The 15,978-nt window shown below is 37.1% G+C and overlaps 1 protein-coding gene across 1 annotated transcript; it reads left to right on the forward strand.

Annotated features, from left to right (window-relative positions):
• The first annotated feature begins 4,800 nt into the window (after positions 1-4,800).
• LOC116212507 (translin-associated protein X) lies at positions 4,801-7,827 on the forward strand. Its single transcript, XM_031547155.1, has 8 exons — positions 4,801-4,959; positions 5,113-5,219; positions 5,896-5,975; positions 6,119-6,260; positions 6,336-6,485; positions 6,846-7,047; positions 7,132-7,230; positions 7,324-7,827. Exons 1-7 carry the CDS (start codon positions 4,860-4,862, stop codon positions 7,227-7,229), a joined length of 879 nt encoding a protein of 292 aa, XP_031403015.1. The 5' UTR covers positions 4,801-4,859; the 3' UTR covers position 7,230; positions 7,324-7,827.
• The last annotated feature ends 8,151 nt before the right edge of the window (positions 7,828-15,978 follow it).

The following is a 15,978-nucleotide window of genomic DNA, read 5'->3' on the forward strand; positions in this document are numbered from 1 at the left end:
ACATGAGAGATCCTATAGTTGTCAATCTTTACTCTTTCTTTCGTATTCTATGTTGTGTGATCAATTGTGTTAGACATCAATTCCTTACGATATATATATATATATATATATATATCTATCTCCATCGCTCGGGCCAAACATGAAAAACTTTATATGATTTTGGATAGTCTTTATAATAAACGAAGGAAGTATGACTCGTACTTGAGATTAGTCTTGGTACACTACAACAAGGTAATTTATTAGCAACTAATTAATTAAATTTTAGTTGCTAAAAAGTCACTTTTAACAAGTAAAATATTTTTCAATCATATATATATTTAGTTGTCATGCCCTTTAACTACTGAGTTGTGGCAACTAACGTGCAACTAAGTTTTCTTAGTTGTTATAGGCTGTAACAACTACATTTTACCTCTTAGTAAAGTGAAAAATGTAGTTGTTAAAGAATTTATTCAGCAACTACAATTACAGTTATTAAAGAACAAAATATAGTTACTAAAGTTTATACCAACTAAAATAATTTGATTGTATTTCGTTGTAATAGCTTAGCGGTTAAATGAATTGACAACTAAATATATGTATTGTTGAAATACGTTTTAATTGTTAAAGGCGAATTTTTAGCAAATAAAATTAATCATTTAGTTGCTAATAAACTACTTTATAGTAGCGGTATCACAATTTGAAGTGACTCTTCCTATGAAGATGATGTTTGAAGACAGACCATTAGCAATAAAATTGCTTGTATTCTCGAATTTATGTGCTTTTGGTATATTTAACTGACAAACATTAATTAAGAGGGGGCAGAAGTTAGCAGAAGAAATTGAAGGGTTGTCCTGTCTTAGGCTCGTGGGTCTTTCGAATATATATATATATATGTAAAGGCAAGAACACAAAAAAGAAAAAGAAAGAGAAAAAGAAATTCTGTTCAACTCCTGCAAAATTTCTTATGTATGTTGAAATTATGAATGAAGTAGGCACTCCAGCTTGCGTGTGGTCAAATGGTCAAATAAGTACGTTGAAAGGTGAATTTAATCTATAATTATGCATAATATCACATCAAATTGAACTATATAGGTATAGATTTGTTTTACTAGGAAATGCTTGTGATTGTTACATGTCTATGGAATCTTTTAGCTGCATTTCTTGGAAAAAGAGTTGGCCCTATCGTGATAAACTTCAGAGAACCGATAATTTCTTTTTTTAAGTGAAGAACGCTAGATCACGTAATTCTATTGTGAATTTGGTATGAATATTACTAAATATAGTCACAAAGTTACGTAATGCCATCGGCAGTCGTTCCGTTTGTTATAACCTAAAAGTATATATATTGACGTGCTTAAATATTATGCTAAGCATATATAAGATTATCTCTCCATCAAAAAAAAAATATTTTAATTTTTATAAAGAAGATTAATCTCTACACATAAAAAAAATATTTATATCTTTTTTTTTATAGAATTTTTTGGTAGAAAAAGAGTTTTTGTCCCCCCTGAAAAGTTCCTTTGGGCTATCCAAACAAATGATTCGGAGGAAATAATTATAAAAGTAGTTATATAAGTCAATTTTGTTGCTGTCATGAAAGTATCAAGGAATTTTCCCCGTTAAATCATGTCAAGATATATCATGTGGTTTTTCAGCTCCACAGCCTTCCAAAATTTTTAATTAATAATAATTACGTGCTCGACTACACTTATTGACTGCAAATTTTAATGAATAATTTTCTCTCAATAACCTGATGAATGTATTAATTCAAAGAAAAAGGGGAAAAAAAAAAAGAAGGTCTACATATTATACTCTCTACTGGAAAGAATTCTAGCAAAAAATTACAAGAAAGAAAGACTAATCGAGACGATATATTAATATATATATATATATATATTATCTAGCTATTATTTGCCATACGATTAATTACCAGATAATGAAAAAAATTGACCAGCTGTGTGATGGGCTAATTTTTTTATGAGAGTACGAAGTGTTCTTAGTTTGAACTCTCATTAATTCTGCTCCGAAAATCGGATTGCTCTGGCCACGAAAAATGTGGATTAATTAAATTATATTTTGGTTTCCACATCAAGCGGAAATGCGAAACCCTGTAGGTGACGTTAGTGCTTATTAAGCGATACGTATACGCAGCTTATATGAGGAAATATAAAAGACAATTAATTAGACATATATGACAACCTCCGTGAAAGAGACTTGGTCGGCCAGTGGGAATAGAAAAGATGTGTTCATCACGTCAAAAATGTGAAGAGACCAATTGGGCGTGCTTGCGGTGATTGCAGGCATGTCAGGAAGAGGTTCCAAGAACTTGACATATCACTAGCCAACCCCACCGATACAAAAGCGTATACTACAGTTTTAGAAGTTCACGGGACTGAATGGAAGCTAGGTTTCAAATAGATGAAGTGCGTCTCATAGGATCTCATGGCTCGGGGATTTAGCCGCTATAGATTCTCCATTATTCTTCGTGCTGCAAATGATCCGAAATCAGAAGCGGCTAAATAGCTTGCCACTAAATCTCGGTCAAAACAATTCAAAAAGAGATTGAGTTGCAAACAGAATTGATTCACTTGGGCAGTTAATCAAGTGAACCCATATACCTCAATGAAGCTTCGGCAAGACTTGCCGAGGAGAATCCAAGCCTCTGACTTGGAAAGACTTAAAAGACAAATCAGCTTATTAAAGCCGATTGAATCGATGGCTAGCGCCGATCGAAGATTGAATTATAATAATGCATGCAGATAAATTGTGATAAAGTAAATGTGCGAAGAAAAGAAAGATAGAAAAATGTAGCGTAGTTAATAGTTGTATCGAAGGGGATTACAATGAATCACAATTCACATATTTATAGGAGTTTGCATGAATCCCTAGAAAATCTATCTAAATCAGATACGCCAACAAAATACAATATCACAAAAATATTCGAATAGGAAATAGATTACCTAACTTACCTAAATTACTAAAAGATAAGATATCAAATAAAATCGGAGGAATATCTGACTCATTCGACTTCCTGAAATCAAACATAACGCGAGATAACAAGAGAATATTGCATGCTTGTGCCACAAAAATACCGGCTGCCATAGAAAATAAATCCTCCACCGCCTCTGTAGAATGTGCACGTCCAAGCACATATATATGTATATATTGCTCCTGATTACGTTTACTAGGAAGAACATGTGGTTTACCTAGGATTTATTCTTGACGAAGAAGAAAGTTTTCGTATGGTTATATGTTCAAAGATTACTTCCGCGAAGTTTCGTATATATGTATTGATTATCAATCGTTTTCAATGATTTTAATAAATGTTATTTCTGTAGGATTGTTCTGCTATAGACATATATATGTTCATGTATTACCCGTAAATGTTAGTTTCTCAATAATGTAATCACGATACGACGAGTTGTCTCTTTGTTTGCTACACCGAAAAGATTGTACAAGGGATCGACTGAACTTAATTCTGTACTTATACAGATAACTGTATGATCTCTCGACTACATACAAAGCGACGCCCGATGCTGAATATATATGACTGGTGACTACTACATATGTATGTGCATGGAAATGTGAGGCTGAACCCTAAATTTAAGCTTTTCGGGAGGTAAGAGTATTATCACCAAATCGGCCTTCATCCTTTATAATGATGGAATAGATATAGTTGCATAGAAGTTTTGTTTTATGTCTTTTTTGGCCTACCTGGATGCAATTTGGATGGTTGAATATATGTTTCCTATGACCAAATTAATTTCAGCCACAGGACGGACATTGTACAGGTCACGTCGAAATCGGAGTGAAAGATGTCTGGTCCCTATGGGTTCGAAAGATAATACAAATAAAAAGAGTTGAATGTCAACGAAGCGAATGAAGGTATACATTCTTCTGGCAGATAATGTAAACCCTAATTTTTATGGGTTTCGAGTCTTTCGACTTAATTGTTTGATGCAATATTTCAAGTTTCAAAGATGCCAAGTCCTCCCTTCTTCATGGCAGCAACTACATTGGACTATAACGCGCACATCTCCTTCCTTATATTACACCAATCTACTCGGTTACGATGGTGGAAAACTTGGAGTTCAGGAATACGAAAGACCATTCGGTCATTCGGATAATCCAGCTGAAACGTAACTCATTATCAAGTCTTCGTAGGATAAAACATCAGCAATGTATATATCATGTTATCCGCTGAAAACACGCGTACGCAGTGAATGGAATATGTATGCATAAGTAGATATATTCATATGCATATGTGCGTATTTTTTCTACTTCTTATGAAATCACGAGATGTCTTCAGTTTATTAGGGCCACAACACAAATGATTCTAGTGAATTTCTAACCCATGTCCTTCAGGTACTACAATGCCGTTTATCGATTATAACACACCTCGTGATTGTATTTTCTCAATTTTAATCAATTAATTAAGCCAAAAGTGGAGCAAAGAGAAAATTTTAATTTCAAAAAATTCCAGTTTAGGTATGCGGCGTTGATGGGCCTGATAAACCAGCTCCTGTACTTTAAGGAGCGGCCCGACTGATATCTTTGGGCTGGTCAGAGGCCTCATTATATCCATGGAAGGAACAAAAACGGGGAATGAAATAAAAAAACAATAAAACCAACCGACTTAAATTGATTTAAGTGGTTTGAAGGTTGTTATTCTTATCTGAGGTATAGAGTTTGAATTTCGCGAAGAGATAAAATTCACATCGAAAGAGTTTTATATTTTAGTATACCAATCCGGGTCGAATTAGATTAATACTGTTCAATTGGACTTTCGAAAATTGGACATCAGTGTATACTAAAAAAAGAAATTTAAAAAGAAAGAGAAAAAAGAAAAAAATGGGGAAGGAGGAAAGCGAGCGGACACGATGAGGAGAGTGCTCGTCGAACCGATGTTGAGCTGTCCTGCGTTGCGCTTACAGAGGATATTTCTTCTCATGGCATCCAAGCCCCAACGCCTTCATCAATGTAAATCCTTCCCATTCCCATTCTCTCTCTCTCTCTCTCTCTCTCCCTGCGCCGGCGCTCGTGTTTACGCCGTTGAAGCAGTATTTTGCTGCTGGGCGGACTAACAGTGCATTCAATCTCAGCAATAGTTGCATTCCCACTTGATTTTCCCAGGGTCTACTCTGCAGAGCTCCGCGAAGAGGGCGAGGGCGATGGCCACTGAAGCTGAATCCTCCCTCAAGGATGCGTTTGGCAAATACGCCGATTACCTCAACAACCTTGTAATCCTCCCTGTCTCCTCTTGCCCCCCCTTTTTTGTTCTTTATTATTCTGATAGAATATAATTGCATTAGCTAGGTCACTTCTTGAGCTCGACCCGGAACTGTTCGTGCTCTTTGTTGACAGCACCTGTTGTAGTGAATCGGAATCTCGAGTTTGGTCTGTCCGGAGTGGAGCTGAGTAGCCTTTTATAGCTGAGGGTAGGAATGGAGATGGCCTTCTGGGTGCCGAGTGTTCTCTTCAGCATGGGGAAGATAGATGTTTGAAGTCGGAGTTGGTTTTGTCTAGCCTGTCAAAATATGTTCTTTTCGTTTGGACGATGAAATAGTACGGGAATGGCATAAAACTTATAGTCCATGGAACTGAATTTCCTTCACACTTCACCAATACCAAATGGGCCGCGAGGGATGATGAGATGTAGAAGCACTCGTATAGCCAACCCCTAGTGATGGGTCCAAGTTACCATTCGTATTGGTACAAGTATTTCGAGTGCGTTTGCTTTGGGGTGTACTTAGTTTACTACTCTGGACATTGTGCAACTCCATATTTGGGATATCCTTTTAGTGGACATTGGACAGACTCTAATGAATTTAATGTTTTAAATTCTGATGAGTTATTAGCTTGGTTTACTTATGACTGACTGTGTTGGTTTAATCCTTACAAAAATGGCTTTTGCAGAATGACAAGCGGGAAAGAGTTGTAAAAGCAAGTCGTGATATAACTATGTCCAGCAAGAAGGTTATCTTTCAGGTGCACAGGTAACATTGATTAATAGCAGTTGATATTTCATCTCCCTTTCCATACAGTATATTTTATCCAAAAAATGTTATTGTAAACCCTGGATTGCCGATATTCTGTCATCTTCTCGTTATTAATAGCTGGAATTGCTGATATCTGATAGGATGAGTAAGTACAACAAGGAGGAAGTTTTGGAAAAGGCAGAAAAGGATTTAGCGGCAGTTACAAATCAATATGTGTCCAGACTGGTGAAAGAGTTGCAAGGGAGTGATTTCTGGAAGCTCAGACGAGCATACTCTCCCGGGGTTGTGACTCAATCTTCTTTACCATTTGCGTTGTGTATGAGAAAAAGTTTACCGACCATCTTTTCTCGATTGCAGGTGCAAGAATATGTTGAAGCGGCAACTCTCTGTAAATTTTGCAAAACCGGGACTCTTTTAAATCTTGATGAGATGAATGCTACTCTATTTCCTCTAAGTGACCCATCTCAGGAGCCATTGCAGATTAATGTCCTGGACTATCTTTTGGGGGTAATTCCCAAGTCATACTTCTATAGCTGTTGTTGCCGAGTAATACTAAATCCACTAAGGAGGAGGAATATGGAAATCTACTTTTGATGTCTTCTTTTCATGGCTGTTATTGGAGGAATAATTAGAGGCCTTTAATATGAGACAGGTTGAACTGTAATATGTTCTTAATTCAGTAGTTCGGTAGTGAATCACTAGTACAATGAATCAGATACTTAGAGGAAAGCACTTGTCATGATTAGAATATTTATCGTCTCTTAAATGGAGTCTAAAGAAATCAACTAGTTGCCTTGACAATATATGATGAATCTTCTACTATAAGTAATTATGTTAGATTAGTGTTTGAGAATGGTTTCCTTGCAGCTGGCAGATTTGACAGGAGAGCTGATGCGGTTGGCCATCGGGAGAATATCTGACGGAGAACTCGAATATGCCGAGAAGATATGCAAGTTTGTACGCGAAATACATCGCAAGCTGACTCTTGTGGTTCCACTAATGGATGATTCTGATGATATGAAGAAAAAGATGGACACAATGCTCCAAAGTGTGATGAAAATTGAGAACAGTAATGCTTTGTTGTGTCTTACTGTTGGCTGTATGCTTTTGAGTTTTACTTAAGATGAATCTCTTAACATGGATTCCCTTTCAGCTTGCTATAGCGTACATGTGAGAGGATCAGAATATATCCCAACGCTTGGGTCCCGTGACCGTTTCTCTTTGATGGGAGTGCCCGACATTGAGCTATGAAGTAAATCTCTCTCTCAAATGCTGGACCATTCACCATCTTTTGTCATTTTTCATATTTTGATATCCTTTTATTTAAATATTAATTTTGCTGCAGTGGATCCTTGAAACAAATTGGTCGAGACAATATTGTGCACATATAGAGAAGACCGTAGAACTTATCGAGAGCAAATCCATGAATCTTCGCCCAGTACAGAAACAGTGTCCTCGGCTTTACTTTTGCCGCTAAAGGCTCCACACTCGACTACTGATGTTAAGATCAGTCTTTGCTGCATGCCTTTTCATGGTGTCTGCTACCTGAATTGGAGATGTAAACAGATAACATGTACCAAGCTCCGTGAAGTCTCGACAGGATGCGCGATGTGGAAATCTTCAGGTTGCCTTTTTCTGTCTATGTGCAGGTGCTTCAGAATGTTTTTGTTTTTTTAAGTGCAAAGATTTTCGAGTTCTCTCTTCTATTTTGGAGCATTAGATGAAAAAGGAACTCATTGCCCCGTTCATTTCACGAAGTTTGTCTAGATCTAAAGAAACTGAAAACTGTCGATCATGAATGCTTTATTATGATGATATATTAATATCCACTTGATATCCCGGTGCTTCACCGATCATTGTATTTGTAGCTAGTTAAGGTGTCTGCTGCGACTGATGAATGCGTAAACAATCTCTGGAAATTATTTCTGGGAAAATATTGTTCACTTGATAGTTGGTCATCAGATCAACCTTGTGATCTCACCTTACCTGATGTTGGTCCATACAAAAGCTACGCTCCGGGGGATGATATACTGGTCACATACAAAAGCTCCAATAATTTCGTATCGAATATGATGGTTACAGTGGGAGTTGAAAGTAGCTCGTATTATATTCAAGGTGTATTATCTTCGAGGGGAGGTCGGCGGCTGGGTAGATTTATCTTAGTACTGAAATGGCCAAGCAGCTCGACCGTAACACTGAAGAGATGTAATTAATTCGTTCTTGAGGTTTTAAGCTGTGAGTTTGTGATACGAATGATCACGATGCGAAGAATGAATTCGATTTCGAAATGACAATTCTGATGAAAAATTGTGTTGGTCTGTAGAGCGGCAATCCGATTATTTCAATCTCCAATAGTTTGTGAATAACAACGTGATGATTTCATTTGGGCCCCTATGAAGTCCCCAGAATAAAAAATCGAACACTGAGACCCAATTCTCAGTCCACACTTGTAAAGCCTCATCTCAAAAATCAAATATTGTCCATACGTCGGTCCAATTAAACCCTTTCTGTTATAAAGCAGGTTCATGATATATAGCAAAGTACATATATAGACTAAATTTTTATTTTTATTTTTGGCTCAAGGACGAATTATATGTAGGAATGACTCCTCAGAAGTAATATAAATCACACGTCTGAGATAAGACGGTGTAGTAGGATATGCACAGCACTTATTAAGTGCGTGCACCCACGTGGTCTAACCGGGGTAGATGCGTCGTGTTAAATGATCGGCCCGGGTGCGTAGCAGTTGGATGTACCGGGCAATATACGATGTACGATATACACGGTACCAACACCAAATCTTGGGCAGAATGTTCAAGTGGACAGTGGGAGGACAGTTGCCATGTGGTTCAACAGTCGCCAGCCAAGCTCCCTTTCCATTGAATTGGAGATGATGTCCTTCAAAAGTGATTGCCGATCAGATCATCGGGACGTCCGGTTTGACAAAGGGCCCCACTTCCGTATGCTTTCTCTCTAATTATTGGCAGCACGAAACCGTACGATTAGGGTCCATTAGTACGTGCGGCACATGGCATGCAAGGGAAGCAAAGATTCGTACAGCCATATCTTAGCCATTGTGGGGATCTTCCGTCCAAATACTCGCTCTCTTATATAGATTTCCTTTTATTTGCTTGCCCCTTTCGTAGTATCGAACTAAAAAAGCATTCGGGGATCGACAATTTGTCTGTCATGTTAGATTCTCTAGTTGTATTAAGGTCATAGAAAACTTTTTCATAAATAAAATTATCAAAGATCTTATTTATCATTATAACAGTTAAACCGTGATTATATATATATATATATATATATATTTTATGATCAAGGATATCCCAACTTTACCCAATTAATTCCCTGGATTTCGTGCACCTCTTGTGACACTCGGAACGGGTAAATTGGGCAGTTAAGCCGGTGTAGGTCGCCTCAAAACCATGTGATTATCTAGTTATGTGTGGTGACAATGAATTCCGATTTTAGTCAAAGCCAAAACCGGAAGGCAGAGCAGCCTCGGGTTTTCTTGATTTGGATTCCATAAGACACAAACGTGGGGCATTTCAATCCAAAAGCTATAAGAAATGGGCCATATGGATTGATTTGTTGAACAACATTCACATTGAATAAGAACGTCGTGGATCGTGTGGGCGCCGATATTGTTGCATAATATATACGCATTAATGTCAACCATTAGTTTGTTTGGTGCTATGTGTTTGTACACGGGATGCATATATGGATTGCCAAACAAGCAAAAAATTATCAGCATCTAATTAGCACGAGATTTTGAATCCCATAATGAGAAATTGGGTGGTTAGATTAGTTAAATATTCGAGTTAGGTTGTACCAAACTTGGTTGTGATTTTGCCATCCGATCACCTACATGACACGATATTTTATGATCTGATCTAACTCGCGTCTTGCAAAAAAAAAAAAAAAAAAGATAATTCAATATTTGTTTCCTTTAATTTATTAGGCTTTGAAAAGAATAAAATGGAAATTAAAAGTGAAAGCATTGCAAAATATCTCTTAGATTATTTTCGGTATTATAGGAAATTTGTTTCCTTTGTTTCTGTCCCTCTAATGGACAATTTCTAGGAAAACATGATATCGGTATTTTTAGTGGTTGCTTGGATTTGTATAAAAATTCTCATAACCCTCCATAATCCTCCATCAGCAATGCTAGAGCTGCCGTATTCGGAACAGCCGAATAGAAACAAAGAGTACTTTTGCAAATAAATCAGACTGCAGGGGCACTTTATTAGGCAGAGTGCAGTCGGAGGAAAAGTATTTTTCCGTCCTCCATGACCCTCCGCTTTATAATCCCTCAAAATCTGCAATCCCAAATGAGCTTTTAATATTTTTGATATACTTGTCTATAAGGTTAAGATGAAGTTATTTGTCCATTTATTGAGTACTTATATCGAGGATGCTTTAGTTAATATCACTCGAAAATGACTACACATAAAATGGATTGCATAAGATAAATTTTTCAAACGGAAAAGGCATGCGTTGAGTTTGTAGGCTATAACATCAAAGATTGTACATAGATAGAGCTCACAATTGTTTCAAGCTATATTTGGCCTCTGTCGCCCTAAAGAGGCACTTCCTGGACCACGGCCATTTTTCATTAATTTTCTTATAAATCTTTGTATTTCTTTTGTTTTTTTTCCCCTTCTCTTTTTGCTATAAATATTGCTATCATCACGTTTAACTTACCTTTTTTTTTTTTTCAGGTGGTGGAACATGTATGTTAGCCAACTAATTCAGTATCCACGTGAAGTTTGACCTTGTCATTAAATAGTTCCAGTGAATTTTGAATTTCTGCACCGTAGGAAGAGTTTGCTAAAAGCTCACCTTACCTCTTGTCTTTGTTGATTAGTAAAGTTAAAAGAAAAAAATAATAATAAAGAAAATGGTGCAGTGCAAGAATACTCGTGTTTACTTAGTAATTATGAGATTTCAAATTCGATTTAGTAGTAGGACGTGCCCATAATTTATTAATTATTAAAATTTCTATTATATCATACTACATTTATGAATTTCCCTCACAATTATGCACCTTGTCTTGCTCATTAATCGTTGGGGTTCGTATAACTTGTATATCTAGATGTATTTTAATTGAAAAATGTAGTTCATTATGGTTTCCTAAAAATTATGTTCATTCATTTATTCACCGGGAAAGAAGAAACTGCTCATTTCAATATCTTAAGAATCGAAAAATGAAAAAGCAATTCCTCGAAATCAAAGGGAAACCCAAAGTCTTCATCTTCAGCTATAAGAGAGAGGGTGGGGGGTTGGTGGGGGAACCCGTGGGAGAGAGTACACGATCAAATACGACATGACTGCTTTTATTCAAGATGTAGCAAATTTAAACATATCCTTAAATTCAATTTTCGTGCGCGTCAATGTACAACGTGATTCCAACGACTTTATATGATTCAGAAAGTTGGTCGATTTTGTAAATGTATTTTCCAGATGGGATTGAAGCTCATGAATACCCAAAATTCCACCAACAAAAAATTGAGTGAAATTCCAACAGTCAATAGCAATTGCAGATGTACATGCACCCTCCAGCAAAAGGAATAACAAACATTTTAGGCAGAAAAATAATTAAAAAAGAACACTTGCATATTATTTCGCAGTTGAGTCAGATGGAAAAAATTTTATTGTTAAAATGCAGTAATAAACGTGATGTTACTGTTGAGTCAAAAATAAAAAGTTAAATTATGTTACTGCACTAGTACTGTTGGTGCAGGTGACAGTGGAGAGAGATTCCCTTTTTAGCATTTTACCTACGAAAACGAATCTTCTTACTGAGAATCTTTTACTGCGCAGATTCAGTGAAGGTAAATCTTTGTCCGGCCTTCTACTTCTTTTACTCAGTGTACTCATTTTTTTTAATTTTTTTAATGCACCATCACCGAATATCAAGAAATCCAGTTAAAAATCCGACTAATCTGGGATCAAGTTGGTTGGTCAACCCACTAAGCTCGGAGTGGATTTCGTCATTTGCAAAAATTTGAATATAAAACTTATTTATAATAAATAAATACTGAATTACTTGAATCAATCCACGTTGATTTAATTACCATACCTACTACTTTTCTACTCCTAAGTTTCCTCCTCCAAAAATTGCAATCAAATGTCCACCAAATGTATCGCTCTCAAATCGTTATCAGACAGCCGTCGAATCAAACTTTTGGTCCCATACAATTAAGAGACTCCTGAATCCTCGCCCACCTCACTTTTGCCCCCCAACTTGCCAGCTGTCATTGCTCTTTTTCCATGTGCTGGATAAACAACAATAATTTTACGCAATTATAAATTACACGTACGCTCCTTATAGTTTTGATAGACCGTGTCCCTTCCATCTTTAATACTTCAAATTGCAAGCAGACTCTTACTAGGGTCCATTTCGGCACGTACTATAAGCTCATATGTCGTGGCACCTTTGAAACTACTTCTTGTTTCGTATGGTCTCCTTGTCAATGCAGAGTTCGATGAGTAATAGTACGTGTTAACAACAAAAGTGGAAACTATGCGATGATCATTAAGGGGTATGATACATTTGGCTTGTAAGTTCGAGCATTTTGTTGCTTGCAAATGACATTGGTACGGTAATGAGTTATGGTATCACACCCAAAACATAATATTTACCGAAAATTGAGTGCCAAAAATAGTTAAGCGATTGGTACGGCCTGTCGGCTGATGTGGACCAGTAGTTGGGGGTGGAAAATGCAAAATAATATAAGATGAAAAATTAACTTGAATTGATTTAAGCAGTATAACGATTATTTTTTAAAAATAAATTTTTGAATTTAAATTTTATAAATAAAGAAAATTTATATAATTTTAATGGATCAATTCCATTCGACATTCGAAATAAATTAGTCGGGTGAATCTAAATAGATTAATAGTGGTGGATTGAGTTTTCAAAGGTCACTGTGCACACCGAAATTAGAGATAAAGGCAGAGACCTTGTCAGTGCCGATCAATGACGTGGGCGCAATCAAAATTCGAAACGTGGAGAGTAGGGAGTGAGGGATGGATGGATGGATGTCTTCGCATCTCTGTGTCGGATTGGAGGGGAGACATAACTGACAATCTTAAATCTCGTCTTCCCCCTTCTGGTACGTATCCACCCATCTATTGTATTGTTGGTTCTACGCCACCTACAGCCTGCTTGCTCGCATGTCCTTTTGCTCTCTTTCGACCATAACCGATGATATCAGATTTTTTTTTTCCGTTCACCGGTCACGGGGGGACCCCTTCCGCCGGTGCACTCAGACTCGCTCTGCTCTGCTCACTAGTAGCTTATAGCTTCCCTAGTCAGCTAGATTTGTCTTCTCCAGCCAGCCGGCACGTTTCACGAGGGTTACGAACGTATGCGCGAATCTCTTATTGTCGCTTTGAGTAGTTGATATTGTCTGAATTTTTTTGACAGAATTGAAGTCCGATTTCGCTCGGGATTGAAATGTATACATCAGTTTTTGTTTGTGTTGCTACATGACCCCAAGTAATAACGAGGATAATAATATATGGGACTCAACAAAGGATTCAAATAATGTTGAGTGGAGTTTTATGAATAGAGAAAATTCATACCGAGATAATTTTATATCTTATTAGCCGACTCAAATCGATTGAATTAATCGGACTCAATTGGAATTCCGGATACCGAAATTGACACTGAAAAAAAAAGGAATCTGAATAATTTCAGTGAAATTTTGAACTAGGTCCTAAGAAACATCGCGCAGATTCGATTACGTAGCAGCACCTTCATGTATTTGTTGATCACGGACAGCTCAGCGACGGATTTACTTAGTCGAGGGAGAACCAAATATGATCCCCAACACATGAGGCGTCTCGATCTTTTTATAGTGGGAGCACACACCCTTGTGTTCTCTCTGTCTCGTATACGTACCCACTTTATGCCACTTATTCCAGCACGTATATGCACATGCACATATACTCTTGTTCAACATTAATCAAGGATTGATGGCACCGAATAAAGCCGAGAATTAATTATACAAGATTAGTTGTCTTGTAACCTTAGATCGATATTTGAATGCCCCATTCACGAGAAGTTATTGGGAGATCCTACATCGCCACGTGACATGATGAAGTACCAATTAAAATATATGAAACTAGAAATTTGGCATTAATTACTCGAATAATTATTATAATTATTATTTATTAATTTATTATTATTAATTCTTCCCCACCATATCATTTGAGGTAAAATCATCTAAAATTTTCTCCCCCTTCATTCCTCACTCTTAATAAGATAGTGATGGTAGTCTACACAACATTCAATAGCAAGATCAAACAGATGACTTCCCAACCGATATTTGGTCGGGTTAAGTTCCTCATGGGTGGACCAAATGTGCTAGAGTTTCGATAGTCGATGCAATTCGATGCATATGGTTCATTCTTTGCTAGCGCTTTTGGAGCTTTTCTACCTCATTGGTCCCACTAATGAGGCAGCTCCAAGCGCTTTGATCTTCTAAATGAGTGCTTTAAATATGTTAATGAAGATAATACGTCTGATTGAACAGTTGAGAAAACACATAGAAAGTAGTCAAAAGGTGTCATGTTAGATTCTAACAAAATTTGTTAAACACTGTAATTAAGACGTGATCATTAGTGAATACTTGACTGAAATGTATCAGATTAGATTGAGAGTGATTTAATGGCCTAAATTAGTTATATATGATATGAAAAAATCCAAAATCTGCACCGTAGAATTTGACAATATATCATTGCATTTAACCCTCTATCTCAATTTGTTATTCTATTCCCCCTAGCAACTCAATTATCAAGAATGAGAAGTGCAAATATGCTTTATTCATATTTTCTTCTTGATTGGTGAGACTTTTCATTTATCACCCCTTATGCTTGGTCGGAAATTGATTGAATACCGGTTCACTGAACCCATGGACCCGGCTACTCTATTCCCCGGTCCAGACCCAAACATTGCATACGCACGCCCTAAATCCAAACCCGGCTAAAAGGTCAGAATGCTGGCCCGCGCCACGTCATCAGCTCTCCCCCCGACCGCCCGTTCCCTTTTGAGCGATCTTTCCGACGTGGACAGCGGACGAACCGGGAGACGGCTCTTGGGGTCATCCAAGAGAGCTCTTCATTAAATTTTGTTTCCGAATAAATCAAGCCACATAATTTTTTTTAATTCCAATAAATAAACATTATCTGAATTAAAAAAATGCTAAAGAAAAAAATATCATTGGACAGGCACACGTCTTAAGTGAGTGGACCGTCATGCTGTACCCACGTGTAAGCCCTGCCCCGCTCACGGGTCACTGCTGCACCCCACGTGACAGCTGCGCCGTTTCCCAAGAACCTAAATAATAATATGTTTAAATCAGCTTAATCAGTTACATATCATTTTATATTGGAGTAGCGTGAATTGATGGAATTTACGTTTAAGAGTTTTACTCCTGAATGTGCTGATTTAACTTGATCATGAATTAGTCGAGATTGGATTTTCTGATATCAGGTGATGGACACTAAAGTAATAGCATATTAAAGACGGACATGGCTGGTTCAGTCTAGTTCATTGATCGTTGACTACGCGATCAACTTGCAAAGGAAAATGAAATGGGCCGGCTTGAACTGTCTCAGTGTGGACTAGCCTATCGCGATTAATTAATTAAACCATGCTGATTATTAATATATTTAATTACCTAGTTGCGGGGAACTGATATTATTGAGTAGCACATAAAAGGCAGGGTGGTTGTAGCTAAGCTGGCTCGCGAATCTAGAGCAAAAGATTGTAGACGTGGCTGACAACTACTTTATTAATTGACCACACGATCTTCGATTTAATTGTTAAATCGGTTTAACAATTGACTCAAATGCTTTTCTGGTCTCTCTATAATGAAATAGTAACTCGACTTGTGATTTCTTATTGTCACGCACGAAGAATTATATATGCTTAAAGTGCTGGTGGAAGAATTTACACAGTACAGTCGTAGCATCGTGCCTAATATGA

The sequence above is a fragment of the Punica granatum genome, chromosome 6 (assembly GCF_007655135.1).
Source record: "Punica granatum isolate Tunisia-2019 chromosome 6, ASM765513v2, whole genome shotgun sequence".
NCBI lineage: Eukaryota > Viridiplantae > Streptophyta > Magnoliopsida > Myrtales > Lythraceae > Punica > Punica granatum.